This window comes from Lates calcarifer, linkage group LG8, assembly GCF_001640805.2.
Source record: "Lates calcarifer isolate ASB-BC8 linkage group LG8, TLL_Latcal_v3, whole genome shotgun sequence".
Taxonomy (NCBI): domain Eukaryota; kingdom Metazoa; phylum Chordata; class Actinopteri; family Centropomidae; genus Lates; species Lates calcarifer.
Genome location: NC_066840.1, coordinates 20,309,555 through 20,329,741, shown reverse-complemented (window position 1 = coordinate 20,329,741; position 20,187 = coordinate 20,309,555). Strand labels below are relative to the sequence as shown.

The 20,187-nt window shown below is 38.4% G+C and overlaps 1 protein-coding gene across 1 annotated transcript; it reads left to right on the top strand.

Moving 5' to 3' along the window:
* The first annotated feature begins 1,842 nt into the window (after positions 1–1,842).
* Positions 1,843–19,026, top strand: egf (epidermal growth factor). Its single transcript, XM_051072612.1, is given in 24 exon segments — positions 1,843–1,969; positions 4,443–4,642; positions 4,947–5,128; positions 5,719–5,946; positions 6,138–6,340; positions 6,456–6,569; positions 6,752–6,874; positions 9,143–9,265; positions 9,457–9,597; positions 9,803–9,939; positions 10,303–10,451; positions 10,675–10,779; positions 11,141–11,364; positions 11,776–11,943; positions 12,104–12,253; positions 12,351–12,431; positions 12,552–12,668; positions 13,230–13,352; positions 13,736–13,782; positions 13,784–13,902; positions 14,627–14,791; positions 16,365–16,458; positions 16,871–16,967; positions 17,090–19,026. Coding segments are annotated over 24 exon segments (3,420 nt in total). The 3' UTR covers positions 17,293–19,026.
* The last annotated feature ends 1,161 nt before the right edge of the window (positions 19,027–20,187 follow it).

Genomic DNA, 20,187 nt, shown 5'->3' with positions numbered 1-20,187 from the left:
GTTCAGTGGAAAACTAGTCACATGTAAGTAGTGACAAAATATATAACAACAAGGCTAGAAAAATATATTCCTCAAAAATTATTGCAGTGTGGTTGCTGGGTCTAATAAGCTGGATTAATTTCCACTTGAGGTTAATGAGAAATAAATTTATCCTTAGCCCTTACAGCCACAGGTCAAGCACAAAGCCACTGTTGTTTGATTAAGTCTCTACAATCAATCTTAAACCTACAATCCATTAACTTTACATTCACTCAAATAACAATTTACTGAAACTAGAAAACTGATGATGGGATTGACAACAGCAGGAGTGGCCTGACAACCCTGGTCAATATTTTACAGGAGCAGATAGAAAACATTTATCCAGCCAAAGTAAATGCACTGTTTTTAGTGTTTCACTACATTCAACCAAACATATTTGTACAAAATATATACTAATACAGACTACAGATTTTTGCAGCAAATGTTAGTATGAGTGATAATTTTGCAGGTATTATAAATCAGCATGACTGCTTTGTTATGTAGCTGCTTCAAAGTGACTCACCCAGCTAGAACTATTTGTCTTACATGAGCAACGACATGAAGTAGCATTTAATACGTCTGCAGCATTCATACTCACTGTATCCTGGATATGCACTTTATCTGATGATTCAAACTCATGTGTGATTGTCATTCAGTGCAACAGTCACCTGAAGTGAAGTTATGGACATTAACATCTTCATTGTTATCTCAGGGGTGAAACCGTGGGAAAAGGTCAGTGCCCTTCAGACTGCTAACATTAGTCAGGAGACAAGGCATCTTTCTCAGCCGTGTAAATCTTCTACTTCTCCTCTACAAGCTTACTGGTGACGTTGTCGCTGACAATATCCTAGTCATGGAGGGTATGAATAGAGGTTTTGGTTCCTTCTGTTAGCTGTTCTCCTGGGTAAAAAGAGGACAAACAATTAAGGGATAATCGGCTCTACTCCTGCTCCGTTCGCTATAAATTACTCATTTTACCGATTCCCTCTGGGAGCCAAATGAGCATCAACAGGAGACAGTCTGACACACTGGCTTCTCATTCACAGGCATGACACAAAACAGAGTGTCTATTGTGTGCGTGGCATGTGTAAATTATACTTGTACTGTAAGTGTGGATCATTTATGAATGGTGTTATAGTTTGAAAGTCATTTTTGTTACCCAGTGAATAAATAAAAAATGATTTCAGCTAAATAGCCTCACGTGAAATGTTCATCTCCCCCTCTCTCTCCCAGACACAAAAACTCTGTCTAAAACAGACACATCCATCCACATTCAGAAAAGACATGGGTCAGGGGGTGGGGTGAGGGTAAGATTTGTTATTATGTGGGACCTTTCTTCAGCCCAACCCCATTTCTTGCATATTCCACATTCTGCTTGAGACGCTGACTGAAGCTTAAAGACGATCTTGCTCCAATGCTGGACTAGCATGTGCAAAATTTACCACGGGGGTGTCAGGAATTTCAATCTTTGCTTCCAAAACAGACTGGCACCCTGGGGGCCAAAGTGGGGAGTGAGCAGGATCCCACATGCGCTTTTTTTTTTTTTTTTTTCTTTTGGTCGAACACTGCAATAGCAGTATTACCCTTTTTATTCTGAGTCCTCCATCCTTCACTGGGGTTTTGCATCTCTCTCTAAGTGTGACATCTCCTGGTATGTAAAGCTCCACTGTCTCTCTAGGTTGAAGCCTAGGACAAGGATGCCAACAGTCTACAAGCAAATGTTGCTTCATTTTGGGGAATTTTTGTGCACCAGCTCTGACAGTGGGAATGCCTGAGAAAAAGTGAACAAGTGCAGCTCCCAAGGCAGGGACAAGGCGTAGGATTATGTTGGCTGCAACGATCACAGCAGCGCTGATCTATTTTATGGTGCAAAGCTCAGGAGCCTTGGCCCTCGGAACAGCATGCTGGGATGAACGCCTATCAAGAGCGGGGAGAAACAGCAGCTGTGTGGGTGAGTTTGACACCTCTTCTGTCCAGACTGATAAACCCAATTCACAGTACTGACAGAAGTGATGCTGAAATTACTGTAGACTACTGGATACTCTACTGTATATGGAGATCTCTGGTCCTCAAACAATGTGTGTCAGGAGTCTGTACAGTCTCTTGCAGAATCATTGTGCTTAAGAAAGAAGTTTAAATTTTAATGGCCACTATTACAGCTACTGATATAACTGCTATTCTGCCTTGGGCTAGTGCTCAGTGATAAATATTCTGCCATGTAAAGAAACACACAGCAAGTTGCTCACACAAAAAGTACCCTATCTCAGTAACAGAAGGTAAAAGATAGCCACTCTACAGTATGTGTGGCAAAGTGAACTTGGCCAAACAGACAATATAATGCACTGTACCAAAGGTACAGTAAGCTCGCATGTGCTGAGTGGGTGTATCTCAGACTGAGCCCAAGTTTTTTGTGGGATGGCACAGGGACGTCAGTTGAAGCTTACAGATGGTGGCTGCTGATGGCCAAAAGGTTATTTCCTTGTAGGAATGGTCAGTGTAGTAACAGATGGGCAGAGTTTAGCTTTATCCAAACAAAACATTAACTCTTGTCATTACTCAGTGACCCCCACAGACAGGTCAAAGGTCATGGTCAACTAAAGGACATAACCCTCGAAGTTGGTTTCCATTTCAGCAGGTACATACCTAAAGCCAGTCTTACAATGAACAAGAAATGTAAAAAAAAAAATAAAAATACATTCTAGCAGCCTGAAGCAGCACATAGTGTGACTGCAACAGCAAAGATAGCTATTTCAACACACCAAATATGCGATAACAAAACATCCGGGGGCATTTTCCCCCTTTTACTCTGTTCCTCCTAATGAAAATTTATTTATCTCAATCAAGCCCCTTTTCCAGTTTGCACCATGCTGTTACAAGATTGCAGTTATACCTCTAATCACTAGAACTACAATGAACCACACCCCAAAGGTTGTGCAAGTAATTAAGAAGCCAACTACCGTATGCTGCATTCACTAACATTACTCTACATATCTGGATATAGAATCTAAACATTTTCCTCCCATGTATTCATCATATGGATATAATCTTCTACAGTGGCATATGTAACTATATAGAGCAACAGAGATATATTGTGTGTTTTTTCTATTAACTAAAATGAGAATTCATTTGTAGTTAGAAGAACGAGATGTATTCTATGTTCTTTTAAATATGCAGAAATGTTTATTACACATTTTGTCTCATAACAGCCAAAATGACCGCTCAAACTACCCTACAAAACTTTACTGTGATGTAAAATAGGAAATCGTTGTCCATATTGATTGCCTACCCATGCATTAGAAGTATTCTGTTTTGTGTTTCTTTGCTGTGTCATCCTAATAACTACTGTAAAATGGAAAATGTTGGTTTTACAGTACCAATTTTCCAAACAGCATCCACTGAACTGAGCTACTAGGTCAAGAATCATGTTGACTACCCTGTAAACTTGTCAATCAATGATTCATCACGATGTCTCCTAGCAACTCAGCACCAGTGGCCATCTTAGGGATCTCAGGCCAGACACTGCATTATGTTGTTTGTCTGGTGTTGCTCATTGTTTTTCTTCATTCCACAGAGTTAAGAGCAGTATCCATGGTTGCACATGACCATGACAGACCAGATCATCTTCTATCAATAGCAATTCAGAGAGTGAACACAGATTTGACGTAATAGCCCAGTTTGTCAAAGTGTTATTGTGTCAGAGCAAGCTACATATTTGTATCATGAAATTGTTTTCTACAAAGGACATGTTAGATCGAACATGCACTCCTATTTTTAAAAAAAAAACATTGAAAAATACTCCATATTCTTGATGCTCAAAGCTGCCCAAGAAATTCAATATTCTTATGTTTTATTTGCCACACAAACTTTTAAGGAAAATGAGAGTAACTGCTCGAGCTTTTAACTTAATTCATAGCAGAATATTGTTGGAGAGTCAAAGGATAACACAGAAGCTACTTGTTGCTAAGGGATGACGTTTTGTCTGCCTTGAACTTCACCCCCATTACAGCCATGGGTCTGTATTCAATAATTTGACAAATTTAACGACAACTGCAGAGTGACACAAAGGCGGAAGAAGCAGCTATTATAATGTTAAACACTGCCATAGTTACCTACCTGCCCCTGGTATTCATTTTGTTAAATGGAAAACAAGCACAATTCCCCACAATTCAAGCTGCAATCCAAATATGTTAATGTACAGCTGTAAAGTAAAATATGGCTGGAAAAAGAACCCTATTAACACAGAGAAGCATTGCTTGGATGACAAAATTATTTTGCAAGTTGAAGACAAATTTCCAAATTACAAACTATGTTAAAACCTCAGTCCTCTAATAGAGCTTAGGAATGATCTGTATTATGTTTTAGGGCCTTTAGAATTAAATTCAAAGGATTCACAAAAGATATGTGTGATGTTTGATTTTGTTAAGCTTCACAGCCCTTCCTGATATTTGGCCATGGTAAAGCCATTCATCGGCTCGACCTTGATGGGAAGAACCAGAGAAGGCTGGTGGCTGGTGTGGGAAGCTCTATCCTACTCGACTTTCATTTCAGAGAGGAGGGGGTTTACTGGGCTGACAAACACACTGGGGTCATCTACAAAGCAACACTGAGAGGAGCTCACAAACAGGTGATTATGTAACAGCTCCAAAGTTGTAAGGAACATAAGTCATGGAAATGGATTCCAGTACCTTGTATGAAATGCATCTTAATGATTAGCCATCTATAGTAACATAGTAAGGGTACAGCAGCAGTGTATAGTAACTATATAGCAGTTAGGGATCAGTATAAATTAATCTGTAGGATTTGTAAGATTCTATAAGAGATTCTTCAAGAAATTATCAAAACTCAAATGTATTGTTTAGTTTATTTTTCTACAGATTATGTATTGGTCTGGGGTTTGAGCTACAACACTTTGAATGTTTGTTTTCCAGAAACTGTACTCATCTGACAGGCATATTTCGGGCCTTGCAGTGGACTGGATTTGGAACAGTGTATACTGGACGAGTCAAGAAAAGGGAAAAATCAAGAGAATGGATTTAAATGGGAAAAATGAGAGAACTCTTTTAAGACACCTGACCCAACCAAGCTCTGTAGTTGTTGACCCCATTAACAGGTAATCAATTCTGCCTTACACATTTATGTTTGTCAGGACGGAGGTTTTTTTAGGCAAGTTGAAGGACAGGTCGAATCATACTGGATTTATAATTCCCATGCAGCTCCTCACTCAGTTTATATTCACATTTTGTTTGTGTTACTACTGTATAAATGTTTCATCTCCCTCCATCAAGCATGGCTTGCACAAAGGTGCAAAATGCCAGACTGACTCTGACATACCACATCAATCTCTCAAGTCAAAGACAGAGGATATGCAAAAGCAATACTGGCAGTGAGGGATTTGGATTAACATTTCAGAATATTTCTCCATGATAATAAAATGCTGAGAGCATGTTTTAAATTACTTTAACATATTTTCATGTATCTGTAGGGCATTTCCTTCTGACATTTCCTAAATATGACCATTAGGCAAAACGTCTATGAGGCTGCTGATTAGCATTTGTGGCCAAACAGGGACATTAGCAGAAGCATTTAATTTAAATGGCACTACTCTGTAACAGAGAGAGACACAAAGGGAGGGAGTAACTTTAGAAAAACTATGGAGAAATTACAAAATACTCTTTCTCAGTTCCAAACATACCTTTACAGGTTCCTTTTTTGGCTGTCTGGTGGAATGACTAGGAGTATCCAAAGGTCTGATGCAACAGGACAGATGAAAACTACACTTATCAAGATAGCGGAGCAGCTGAAAGCGCTGTCGATTGACCGAGAGGCCAAAAGGCTGTTCTGGGTTCAGTTTGGTCTGCAAGGAGAAAGCGCCATTGCCTCTTGTGATTACAACGGGAACGCCCTGCACTTCATAGATCAGCCACTTCAGTGAGAATGCTGTCCTTTTACTTTTGTTACTGTTACTACAGGCTAATATTGTGAAGTCTGAACTCAGAAATGATGCAATGACTCCTCCCAGTGCAGACAAACATTTCAATAAGTGCCAAAGATGCCAACATTCAAGGCATTATAATTATTTCTATTAATGTTCCAACGTTTTTCTGTTTTGTTTTTGTTAGGTCTCAGTCACTGGGGATATCAGTTTTTCTGGAGCACATATACTACACTGATGCTGCATCTCGGGTTATAAAACAAGTAAACAAGTACACAGGTGGAGAGCCACTGGATGTTAACATTAAACGAATGGCAAAACCCCCAACTGATATCAAGGTGGTACATCCCCTCAACCAGCCGCAGGCAGACTCCTTATCACCATTCCCAGGTTGCAGCTGAACTTTGACATTTAAATTGCTCTGCAGAGTCTCATTTTTATCTTAATAGATAGGATCCAAATTACAATGTTTTATTAATATATTTTCGTTGACCCTTTCAAACAGGTTGTGACAAACAGAGTGGAAACTGTGTGAATGTGTGCTCCAATGTAGCCGAGCAAGGGGTTTGTCAGTGCAGTGAGGGCTTTGCTCTCAATAAGCAAGGCACTTATTGTGAAGGTTGGTACTTTTGCATTTAAAACAAGGAATTATAAGCAAATAATCACAAGATATATTTTAGTTACAGTCAGTTTAGGACTTAAAAACTTGTAGAAAAAGTTGACATGAATCTCACAAATTTCAATAGAAAACATTCATAAAAAAATTATACAGGTCACTATATTTGTCTGTATGCGCCACAGATGTAAATGAATGCGCTCATTGGAACCATGGCTGCTCTCTTGGCTGTGAAAACATCCCAGGATCCTATTTCTGTACCTGTCCTAAAGGATACGCCCTTCTACCAGACAGGAAGACATGTCAAGGTAGAGTGGAAACATATTTGCTATTAATGTAATTATGTTGACCATATATATAACTCCTACTATATTGTCTTCTATCATGTTATATTCTAATTCCTTCAAAGACATAGAACTAGCTGCTACCTGTTGACTGAAAAGGTAAATGGTGACAAACTGCAGACATCATGCATTTTCTGTTTTTTTAAAGATTGAAAATGCACCAAGTAGAATCTGTGTTCAGTGGAATAAGAAAAGGATGAGAAACATTTTGGCTGTATTTAAAAAAAAGTGGCAACACTTGCATTTTGTTTTGGTCAGTATATCAAACCTAGCTCTGGTTTTTGTACTACATCCTCCTCCTTTTTTTGGTGCTGTTGCTACAGTGCCATGAAGAGTGGCATTTGTCCCTCAGAAACTACCTTGACCCCGCTGAGCCAATAAAAAGGCTGGGTCACAGACAACCAGACAGACTACACTTCTGTGAGCTGCCAGTTGTGTGTTAGGTGACTTGGGTCAAAACACTGACACTTTGTCACACTCCTAAACGCCTAGCAGTGGTTAGACTGAGAGGTTGTGTAAAATAGATGAAAACAAGGATGTTACTTTTAAGCTAGTAAAAGTTATTTCAACAACAACAACTTCTGCATTTTTAGGATCAAATCTATGTATCAGTTTGATAGCCTCTAATACAATTTGAATAGTAGTTAATTAAGATGCATAATTGTTAAATCTGGCAAAAAAGTGTCAAAATTAGACAAAATAATTACTAGCTATGAATATTGTCAGGAGCTCTACTAAAACATATGTTGTTTGAAAACTTTTTAATAATTTGACTAATCCATTTATGTGTGTGTCTGGTCATCCCTCTCTGCCATAATGCAGGTCTGTTGTCTGCCTGCGTGACAACAGATTGCTTTTAAATAAACAGATGCCTCAGACAATCTAATACTTTGGCACAAACATATGCACTGCAGTCATGAGGGAATGTATACAAAATCAACTGATTTTGCCAAGGATTTTTAGAAGTATAAAATCTGTTTCTGTTCAGTGATTGATTTTTATTATTGTGTTATTCGTTCACTAATGCCAAATACAAATTTAAAAAAAATGCCAACAATCATTCCATCTTATCTTCATCAGTGCTCCATAGCATTCCTGATTTTTTTTTTTTTTTCCCATTTAATGCTGGTGTGCTAAAAACAGTTTTGGGGGGTTTCTGTCCACTTTGCCACTAAAGTGTCTGCACAGTGATTAACTTCATAACATATTAAAAGACATTATGGACACATCCTAATCTCTTCTCTTCTAATCTCATAGCTATGAGGCCAAGAGAACAAGAAAGGTTCACAGACACAATGAGATTAGATTACGAGGTGACATTTGCAATAGGGAACATATCTGGTCAGCAGCTTTGTCTGTCTAAGCTGTTTAGCAGACAACCTTTGCCAAGGTCCATAAGAAAACAAACATGCAACCAAGCGGCAGACTAGACAATGGACTAGACAGCAGAGATTACATGGAGGGGGATATAGCGGCACTGCTTATATCTTTTGTTTTTGACTCAATAAAAACAAATGTAGAAAAAAAATGTAGAAAAATTTATACACTTAAAAGAACAGCAGTTTTTCATGTAAATTTTCAGTGTAAGATAAGATTTTTTTTCTAATGTTGTCTTTCATTCTTTCATTAGTACCTTTCTTCCCGCATATTTGCACATATTTTTTTATTAGTGTTAAAACAATGTTTTGAAGCAATAATGTTACCCGCTACCAGTAGGAAGAAGTCCACAGTCAGAGACACACCGACAGGTCGTGTGACTATTTCACATTATATTCATATCTATATATTGTAAACTGTCTGTGTATACCAGGCCCATATTCACAGGTACAGGAGATACCACACTCATGTGACTCAACATTATATCACCCTCACTGAGTGGGCTTTGACTGCATTCTCATCACACTTTCACCTTTTTTGATAGGATTAGGGCTGACTTCATAAAGGGATTTTACCAGAGCAGGGAGTAAGAAGCTTGTTGTCCATCTGGCTCTTTTAGAGTCTACTACCTGCTGGGCCCAAAAATAACCTGGAAAATTCTTGACCAAGTAACAGTCACTTTGATCTTGTTAATATGGCCCTTAATGAACGGTTGTATAATTGTCTTTCTTTAACTTCTTTTAGCCTTTGATCTGTTTCTACGAGTTTAACTCGCTTAGACTTAATTTACCAGATTTTTACTATTGTAGTTACAATGGAAAATAACTATACAAGACATTTTCTTTCTCAAATCAGAGATCATACCATGTGAAGGCAATATGACGGAGTGTGGCCAGGGATGTCTGACAACAGATGAGGGCTACGTCTGTGTGTGCCCTGAAGGATCTATACTACAGGAGGATGGACAATCCTGTACTGGTATGAATCATATTAGAGTTTATTGGCCCTTTATTCTGAAACTGAAATCTACCTAATATTTAAAAATGTATATATTTATTTTGTTAAAAAAAAATAAATAAATAAAAAAACATAACATTAATTTGTTAGAAAATGGAGCATTTGCAGAGAACAATGGTTTATGTATGTATTACTGTTTTTGCCTGTTGCAGGTTGCTCATCTGCAGACACAGGGGGTTGCAGTCAGCTCTGTACTCCTGTCACCCCTAGTAGGTGGCAGTGTGGTTGCCTGTCTGGCTACCAGCTCCATCAGGATGGCAAGCGCTGCATTGCTACTGGTGAGTCATACCAGGGCAAAGCAGAAAAGCTGGGGCACTTAAGCCCACACAGATAAACACACTACCTACCTGTCAAAATCTCGCTGTTTATTTTCTGCTTCCACAAACACACTCTTTAAATTACACAGAAAAAGTGAGGCAAACACAAATTATAAGTGGGTTAACATCTCCTATGTTACATGATATCTGATCATAAAAACACTGCATTGGTATTTTTCAGGACCACCACCCTATCTGCTAGTTGCTAATTTAGTAGATGTACGAAGAATTAATCCTGACGGCACTGAGGATCAAACCCTGGTGGAAGAGCCAAGAGGAACAATCATAGCTTTGGACTATGACCCGGTCCAGAACAATGTAATACCTTTGATATTTTATCACCATTTTGTTTCAGATTTCAGTTGCAGTTGTTGTAGAGTATGAGTATGTGCTGGTGTACTATATACTGAGGACCCATCACTCATGAATCCTACAGAGTAACAGACTTAAGGGAGACCAGATTCACATTTTACTGAAGATATCCAGTGACACCTAGTGGACAGATACTGAAATTTGATGGCATATGGGTGCCCCAGTGTTGAATGAGGAAGAGTCATATAATCTTTACTTTAGGGTATGGTAGTTTCTGGTCTCTTCTGTTTGGACAATTATTTACATGTTTTACTATTTGTCCATTTTATATAGTATAACAGTATAACATTTTTTGTATTTATTTTGAAGGTGTACTTTGCTAGTACAAGCAGGAAGACAATTGAGCGAATTGATTTGAATGGTGGGTCCAGAGACATTGTTGTCTCTGAGGATCTGAACTCTCCAGAGGGACTGGCGATTGATTGGGTCCACCGCAGGATGTACTGGACTGATAAAAGGTTTGTGGTGTGTGCATGAGTGAATTCTAGTGATTCTTAATGAAAAGATCCATTTACTGAATTTTCAGTCAACCAGATCCTGTGGGACATTTGAAAGTCATTTTTTGTGGGAAAGAGGTTGTAGTATTTTCAGGTAGCTGTAGCTGTCATGTTGCCAAACATAAACAAAACTGACATGACTTTTGTTTTCTATTTCACAACTCTGTATATGTTTGTGCTCCAGCCAGTCAGCTATTGACTGCAGTACCTTGGTTGGACTTAACAGAGAAACTATTGTAAGTAAAGGGCTGGAAAAACCAAGAGGAATCGCGGTTCATCCTCTGGCAAAGTGAGTATGCCTGTAACCGTACGTGGAAGCAGTATATTTTTGTAACCATCTTTCTGGACTTTTAACCTCTTGAGTACCTGAGTACCCCCACATTTATTTATAGTAACTTCAAAGTGAGAAAAATAAAAACTTTTTTATATACTTACACACACATTCTAGGGCATGTTTTATATACCTATATATCTATATGTACACACACACACACACACACACACATATTTTATATTTATATTTATTTATATATATATATATATATATATATATATACACACATACACACAATTTAATACATTTCTTGTCAAATTAGAATGTCTATGGAATATATATATACACCTAATATACTTGTTTTTATTGTTTTGAGGAAGTTGTTCTGGACTGATATAGGTGCCCAGCCTGTGGTGGAAAGCGCTTCTTTGGAAGGGAAAGCCCGTTCTGTCATTGCAAGCACTAACCTTGTGTCACCTAGCGGCCTGGCCATCGATTTCACAGAGGATCGTCTGTTCTGGTGCGACCAGCAGAGGGGTCTGGTAGAGACTGCTGCCTTGGATGGCTCAGACCGACGGATCCTGTTAGAGAACCAAGTAGGTGAGGCTTGTTTAAAACATGCACATGCAAACATGGAGAGGTGCACTGTACTAGAAAACATCATTACATCATTACAGTATTGTAATACTAGACAGTAGTAGTAGTAGTTTATGTTATTAATTAAGCCCATAAACCACCTGAGCCTCATTGAACTATGACTCATTAGTGTGCTGAGGACAACCAGACTACCTTGTTCAGAAAGCCATCAAAATGTTTATCACATGCATCTTCTTGAAACTTCCAAATAATCAATAATATAATCTCAGTGGCAGTCCTCATAAATACACACAACATTTGTAACAAAAGTTCTCCAAGTTATTCCTTCATTCACCTGATGACCAAATTTAACTGTCTGTAACTCTCACCTGGTCTCCTAGTCAACTCAGTTCTTCTCTGTTCTGATTGGTCCAGGTCGACCTTTTGACCTTGCAGTGTTTGAAGACAGCCTCTGGATCTCTGATCGGGAGCACCAACAACTGAGGAGCGTACACAAGCGGACTGGGAATAAACTGCAACATATCCATGGCAACATGGTCCAACCAGCATCCATTGTGGTGGTTCATCCCCTCGCTAAACCAGGTACAGAGAGACAACAATTTGAGTTGTGGAGTATTTTAGATACGTGCTTGAATACAGTATACTGTATGTACAGGCCAAGGACAAAAGAAAAAGTCAGAGAATCCACCAATTTGTAACATTTACTGGGATTCTCAGTGTCATTTTGCATTTTTATCTTCAGGGGCAGATGTTTGCCTTCATCTCAATGGAGGCTGTCCACAGGTGTGTGAAAGCAAACTGGGATTCGCCCACTGCTCCTGTCTGTCACAGTACATACTATCAGCTGATGGAAAAAGCTGCTTGCCTGCTGATGCTACAAATGGAACAGCAGGTGATTTATTTTATGCTGTCCTGGTTCACACTTGTGAACTATGAAGTAAAACTAAATAATGATAAATATTAATGTTAACTTTATATTGTTTATACAGAATCTGGAGACAATGAATCTCCTGATTTAACAACTCTCAAAGGCACTGAGCCAGCTCTTTTCACAGACAAGATGGTCTCAGGTAACAGTGCACCTTTAAAAAACCAGATGATTTGTAGAGCTTATCATTCCATATCTCACTCTAACCAAATGTTATGTGTTTATACATACATATGTTTCCAAATGTTCCCTTCTCTGTCAGACCAGAATGAGTGTTACTCACTCCGCTGTGATGTGAATGCACAGTGCCTGCTTCATTCGGGCAGCCCTACCTGTTCATGTCTGGAAGGTTTTATAGGTGATGGACAGCTATGTGTGGGTGAGTATTTCTTCTTCTGCACTACAAATGTGTATTGGCGGGATGAAGTCACATATCCTGAAGAAAGCCTATGGGATTACATTTGGTACAGACACCCTTTTATCTCACTCTGTGTAGCAGGGGTTTAAACTGTGGGCTAAATTTTAGCATAGGCAACTGTGCTGGGAATGGAGCGGAATTAAGTTTTGGATGTAAAAACATTTCTCAGAGGCAGCACTGTTCTGGAAGCAAAGGCAATGTCATATTTAAGATAAACATTAATAAGAACAGCTAAGTCTTCCAGTAATTCATTCCAGTAATTAGTTTATGTGTTTGCTGGGTCTGCTGAACAGCAGGCAGCAGTCAAAGGTCATTCTCTGTCAACTAAGGTGATGAATAAAACAATATTTTCACCAGTGTAACAGAGAAGTGCAGGCCTAATTACAGAGAAATCATATTGAGTCAATCCTCTTTGTTTGACAATATTTTCTCTAAAAAGATTTGAAGAATTTGTCAACTTTGAAAATGGTAAAAGTTTTGGGTTATTAAAGGTTACCAATCATTTTTCTCCCTTTGTTTTAGATATTGATGAGTGTCAACTGGGAACACACAATTGTAAGAAAAACACAGAATGCCAAAATACCTTGGGAAAGTATCTCTGCAAGTGCCAGGCTGGATACCAGAGCAATGGCCAAACATGTCAAGGTGTGTCTTGAATATTTATTGCAAATATAATTTTGAAAGACTTTTTTTTTTTTTTGCTTTGTATTTGTTTTTTTTTCATTTAGATTATTACAGAGACAAAGGCAGACACTGGAACCAGGATAACTGTATTTACTCTTGCTACTGATTGTCACATGTACTATTTATAGTGGTGAGACATTAGGCTCAAATTCAGGAAAGTAAGGCTTACGTCAGTACATCCCCAGCGTCTATAATTCTCACATTTGGAGTGTGAAATAATCCCTTGTTATAGTAGATGAAATACAGTATTTAAAACAGCAGACAATGACTGAAGATACACAGAACTGCCATACTGTATCTTTGTCTAATCTAATCACTTTATATCCCTAATCCTTTGTCTCAAGAGTTGGAGACCACTTCAACATGGGTGACGACTGGTAGCCCTGCTGACAGTCACCACTCGCCACCACAACAGTAACTCAGTGGAGAGTTGCCCCTCTACCCATGAGTCCTACTGTCTGTATGAGGGTGTCTGTTTCTACTTTCCTGAAATGGAATCTTACGCTTGCAAGTAAATAAATGTTGTTGTGCAGACCCTCTATTTGACCTGTGACGGGAAGTCATAATGTCCATTTACACTTTAAAGTATCAAGTCACTAAAACTGTAACCAGGGGAATACTAAAGCACACTTTGCTATATATTTTCACTTTCAAACAGCATGTCACGTCACGCCTCAGTTTGGAATGAGATTCAACGTGAACTCTCCATCTCTGATGTTATTTATAACAGCTGACAATAGGTGTCACTATTGTTCCATGATTAAAGTCACTGCATCATAAAGTGGCTACAGTACAGGGGATTCTAAATTTGACCTTTTCATATTTAGAACAGATATGCAACACAAAACTATATATGTTTAAAAAAAAGAATATATTCAATCTGGTGAAAGGCAATATTTTTTAATGTAATGTTGAATTATCTAATTATATACAGTTTTAATGGTAGGGTGTACTAGTTATCGTTTGACTATTAAATTGACATGTAACATTATCCACTACTGCTCATTATGATATTGTTTACAACATATTGTTTGTAACGTACTTTTACGGTTTTGTGGCAGAAACCTATGGACTCCAATAAGTGCAGTTATTTAGATGAAAAGTTGCACCTAATTACTCAAGAATAGATTCTGATCATTAAAAGAAAGAAAAAGCTGACACACCTGAAAAATTAGGAAAGAAGTGTAAAAAAAAATGTGTAATTTTAACCTGTGTCTTTGTTGAACCTGTTTCAGTTGTGTATCGGGCTACATGGGGGAGCGCTGTCAATTCAGTGACTTGGAGTGGTGGGAGCTTCAGCAGGCCGAGGAAGAGAAGAGGAGAAATGTGGTCATTGCAGCCTGCATGGTGGTGCTCATCTCCCTGCTCTCCATTGCTGCCTGTGTCACCTACTGCTATGGGTGAGAGAACAGGAGGATAAGAAGTGGCACATGAGAACCAAAGCATACAACACTATAATGTAAAAATGGAGGAAAGAAGAAAAATAGATAATTTCAGCCTTTAGGAACATTTTCACTATTTGCTCCTAATTACTTTCCACATAAGGTAACTTGGTTATCCCTAAAAAATAGGAATACACAGAAATGAAAAACTAACCTTGTTTCAACACAGTGAGACACTAAAGCACCCAAAAGAAATCCATTTATATGGGTTTTATCAAAATTATAATTGAGAATCACAGTCCAAACAAAATCTTGGGGATGTGCTGTTATGTATATCCACACACACAGTATGTCACAGTGTGTGCTGGTGTATGCACTGCAGTCATGGTGTATAATATAAGCTGCCTGGTGTTTAGTCTCCTGGACACTGGAAACACAGGGCAGCACAGATAGCCAGGGAGGAGCTGCTTCAACAATGAATGAGCTGACAGCATTTAGAGGTGTCTATCAAACCTATGGTGGCATGATCCATGTAATGTAGGTGTCTCAGCAGGACAGCTGGAGGTCAGGGAGCAGATCACATGTGGAACGAATGGCAGCATGCAGCCCTGGTTAGCTGAGTGAGGAGCATACGTAAACTCCACACTGCTGCCCCTCCTCCCTTTTATTTCCACCTGAGCTGTCTCTAAGTAGCTGATTTGTTTTACGGTTGTTTCGCTGGCTTATGGACAAGGCTGCTGGCATTCTCCACTCTTTTGACTCACAAAGCAAAACCCCTCCCCTCCACGTACTACATCCTAACGTTTGCAGTCTTGGTTCCCCTGTGGAAGTGGCACGCTTTCAATTACATGCTTGGTTTAGCTTGTTCTACAGCAATTACACATAAAAATAGGTCATTTCTCTGCTACAAAATGGAGCCGGTGAGGTATGACCCCAGTGGAAACGCTACACAGCCACCAATAGCTCTGTCTCAAATTGCCTTCCGCACTTGACTGCAAGTGCACTTGTGCGGTTTCTGAGTTTGGTGCTTTAGTTTCCTCTGCAACACACACAATCATCCAGTCAACACAGCGATGTGAGAAGAAAAAAAAACCACAACCTGTTTCTCAAGCTCTGGCTTTTTAAACTGAAACAAATATAGCAAATGTGTACATCCACACATGGCCCTTGGGCTTGTACATCACTGAATCTAGATTTATCCTCTGCGGTCAACAAGTATGTTAAAGAGATCAAACACACTGAAAGCTAAGAAACTGAAACCTCTATAGTGTTGCATCTGCTGTAGTCAGAGCTGTACACTTGCTGGGGTGCAGTGGTACAAAACACAGTTAAAAGCTCGTACAAAACAAATATTTTCTTTTTATTTTATTTTATTTTATTAGTATTTTCACATTTCCTACCATGATCAATTTGAATGCATAATGTTTTGCAAGGGCACCACCTGTTTGACATGATAATGATAATAATAATGTCAATGATATGCAGGTCTTTTAATATCTGCATGTAAAATTATGTGTTGAGTGAGTCACAGGACTTGGGGGAATTATAAATTAATTAAAACACGGTTTGGATGATATTACTGTCTATACAGAACAAGAAAATTCTTCCACAAGCAGCCCTCAGTGGATAATGTGAGTGAGACCAGCGTGACGGACGAGAGCATGTCAGAAAACACCACCACCAGTGTGCCTCAGGGTAAGACCATCATCACCAGGCTCTGTCATAAATACGTGTTTGAGTGAATGAAGTCACCCAGTAAATCAGAGATTAATGTGTCTTGATCAACAGTCAGGTTTTCCCTGTGGTTCCTGTCTTATGCATAACATGTGCACAATATGAGTTAAATGCACAAATTTCCAAATCAATCCATCAATCACTGCAAATTCAGATTAAGTTAAATCCGACTAAACGCAATACAAATACCTAGAAGTCTTTAATTTACAATGAGATAAGACAAAGAAAATCAGGAAATTATCACATTTGAGAGCCTGGAATCAGAGAATGTGGCATTGTTTCATGTTTGCTTTTGCTTGAAAAATGACTGCAATTATTGGTCAATTATCAAAACATTTAATGAATTACTGTATAAATCTGCAGTTCTACATGCTGGTAGAAAATGGTGTGGAAGAAAAAGTCATCCCTGCCATGGGCTGTCCCAGGAGAGCTGTCTGTCCATCATGCTCTTCAGAGACAGGTACCTGATAATGACATTAATATTATTCCTTTAAGTAAGTCTGCAACTACACTGTGAAAAAGTTTTTACGTTTATTTTTCTACCAGCTCCTAAATCACAGTTGTGGTGTTTTTTGTCATCAGGTGACAACCATGTGTCTGAGGATTCAGAAACACTTTCCCAACACAACAGAGGGTATGAGTGTTCCATGGTGTCGGCTGTTGCCATGGAGATCACCAGACCCACTGTCCAATCAAGTCCGTCATCATCAAGCCCATATTCCTGTACAACTTTCAAGCCAACACCACTTTCCCAGACTACCAACCCGGAGTCACCTGCTTCCTAGCTCAGTGAAGACATTGACACCACTGTACAGTTAAACGCACACCTACTGTAACATGTGGCTGATGTACAAACTGCATATGAAGAGTTTCATTCCAAAAATCTAATATGCTTGAAATGGAAGAGAAGTGCCACTGGAGCCGTTGCCTATAAAAGTGATTTGTGGCATTTTTGATCAAACATAAATTCAAGTTTATTGATCTAAATTGTAGAAAAACAAAGTTTTGGCCAGTCTAGTGCATGTAACCTCTTGTAAACACAGGTATTTAGTAGCAAAAAAGGAAACTACAGTTAACACAGACTACAGTGCATTGCAAAACACACCACAGCAATGAGTGCTCTCTCAAAATAAAATGAAACTGCAGATTACCAATATAGTGTCCCTAACCCAAATATGATGAATATGAGCTATAATCAAGTGTATTCTGGAAGTGGCACAATGGTGTAACAACACCAGGAGGAGTACAACAACCCCCTGATTCTTAATTATTTCACATAAATACGTTTAATAATAAAATATCATATTCTAAACCACTTTCAAAAATACAGCATTTGGACTGATACTCTTCATTATACTAACTTATGTGATATTGTAGCTGTAACAACAAAATACTTGCTATGTATACATATGTACAGTATGTCTTTCCTACAAACTTGTAGAGTACATATATATTATCATGTGTTGTAAAAAGTCATGTTTGCTAAAACCACACATACACACACAGATAAACAAGTGAATACTGAAAATGAAAAACTACTTCCACTGCTTGGTTTTGAAAATAGTCATAGTCACGGATTTTCTGACTAAAACAAATCAATTTCTCTTTGCCTTCAACCCCATCAACTTAGTACACGTCTCTGTGTTTTGCATGTTTTAGTCACAAGCATTTGCTTTGCTCAGGATGCGGTTGACTACTAAAACATTGGACTCCACAGGGTGTTTTGAATTAGTTTTATGTATTTCCCCTATCACTGAATAACAGCCTTCTCAAATTTCCTTGGGTTAAGTTGGTTGTAGGAGAGCAACAGATGAACAGTAACTGCTTGCTTGTGTTATAAAGGGACACAATTTGTTTTTGTTTAGAAATTACTTACAAATTACTTACCTTTTCCCTATTTGTTATGTATCTTATGTAGTAATTTTATGACAGATTTTCCTTTCAGCATATTGTATTTTGACCTTCAAGGAGCAGTTTTGTCAGGTGCAGTGTGGCTCAGTGATAACCCAATTTTTAAGATATGTTGGTGGATCTTACCAATCAACTCAAATTGACAAAATGACTTGTAAACAATATAAATGGCGAACATTACCATGGTAATATTTAGTCAAGCATAGCAATTATAATGCCAGTGCATTACTATACTAACCTGAGGACTGTGATACTATCAGCAAAGTTTAGGCTATATTTAGTTTATACAAAAGAACCATGTTTACCTTGAGTCATACTTTGATCTATGCTTGTAGAAATAAGATGAGGGTAAACTGAAATGGGTTGCTGAACTGAACTGGACTATTTGGTTTAGGAAGGGAAGGTATCATTCTGATTTCTTTACAGTATGAGTTTTTATATCCCCGAAACAGAAACAGCCAATATTTATTTGGAGAGCACAAGCAACATTCAGAATTTTTTTTCCAGGACATATGTACTATAACTGGGATTAGAAAACTGCAAGATAAAGCTTGTTTTTATTTCCATCAATAAAACTATACTTACAGAAAATGGGCTGTGTTAAAAACTGCAATATATTCACCATCTGCCTCAATTTACTTTTGCCCCTCTTTACCTCCCACTTTTCTTTGCAAAATACGCTCTTCTAATGACATTATCTTTGCTATAATTGAAAGATTATTTTGGCCATTCATAGACCATCTCTGTCTCGTTACACCCCATCACACTTCTTCAAAGCTCATGGCCATGCTCCACTGATGATGCTTTTCTATCCTCCACCAAATCTAACGCTCTAGTGATGTTGGTACCAATGCTACCACCCTCCTCCACCATCGGCCCATCTGTCTATTTCTATCTCTGTCTCTGTCTGCAACTCTGTCTCAAGGCTGACTGGGAATTGTTAATAGAAGGACCCACAGCCTCTCTGTTTCGAGGCAATGGCAGAAAACAAAGCACTTTCACTCAAAAACCATCAGGGGCCACATCGATATTGATTTTCCTGGCAAGACACACTTATCTATATATTGGCCTCCATTAGAGCTAACAGATAGGTTAGGGCGCCACTCTAAACACCAGCAGATCAGCCTTCAAGTAAAGATGAAATTGGGCCCAGTGTCAATTTACCTTGTATTATTCCTCAATGGGGGCAACAGGGGCAATAGAGTCACTGACACTGTAAGTAAAAGAGGCCTCAGGGGTCTTAGTTTTGTTTCATTTTTAGAAGCAGCATTGTTTTAAATGTTATCATTAATATAAACCCAGCTGCCAATTTATTAGGTACACCTAGGTAAATCCAATGCAGTGTAATACAAAAGTCCTGCAATAATTCTTACCTTCATGAAGGTTATAATGTTCAGTTTTTGTTGAAAGTCTTTTAGAGAGGTGTTGATTCAGCTGTATGATCATTTTGGAGGCTGCAGTTTGTGGTGCTGTCGAACTGTATTGTGTTACGCTGACAAGTGTTTCTATGTCATCTACCCCATTTATATTAATGAGCTAAATAAGAGAAACACAAAAACAGCAATGTCAACATTATAACCTTGCAGGACTCTATCAATGTCTTGCTCATCATAATTCAACAAAAAATTGGTAATAAAAAAGAAGTAGGTGACTATATTTAAAAGGAGAAGGTTTATTCAGAAAACTAGGAAGTAGGATATTCTGTTGCTTTACTCCTAATCTTATCCAAAGCAACACCTGAAGAAAAATCTGTTGTTTTTTCTTTTTTA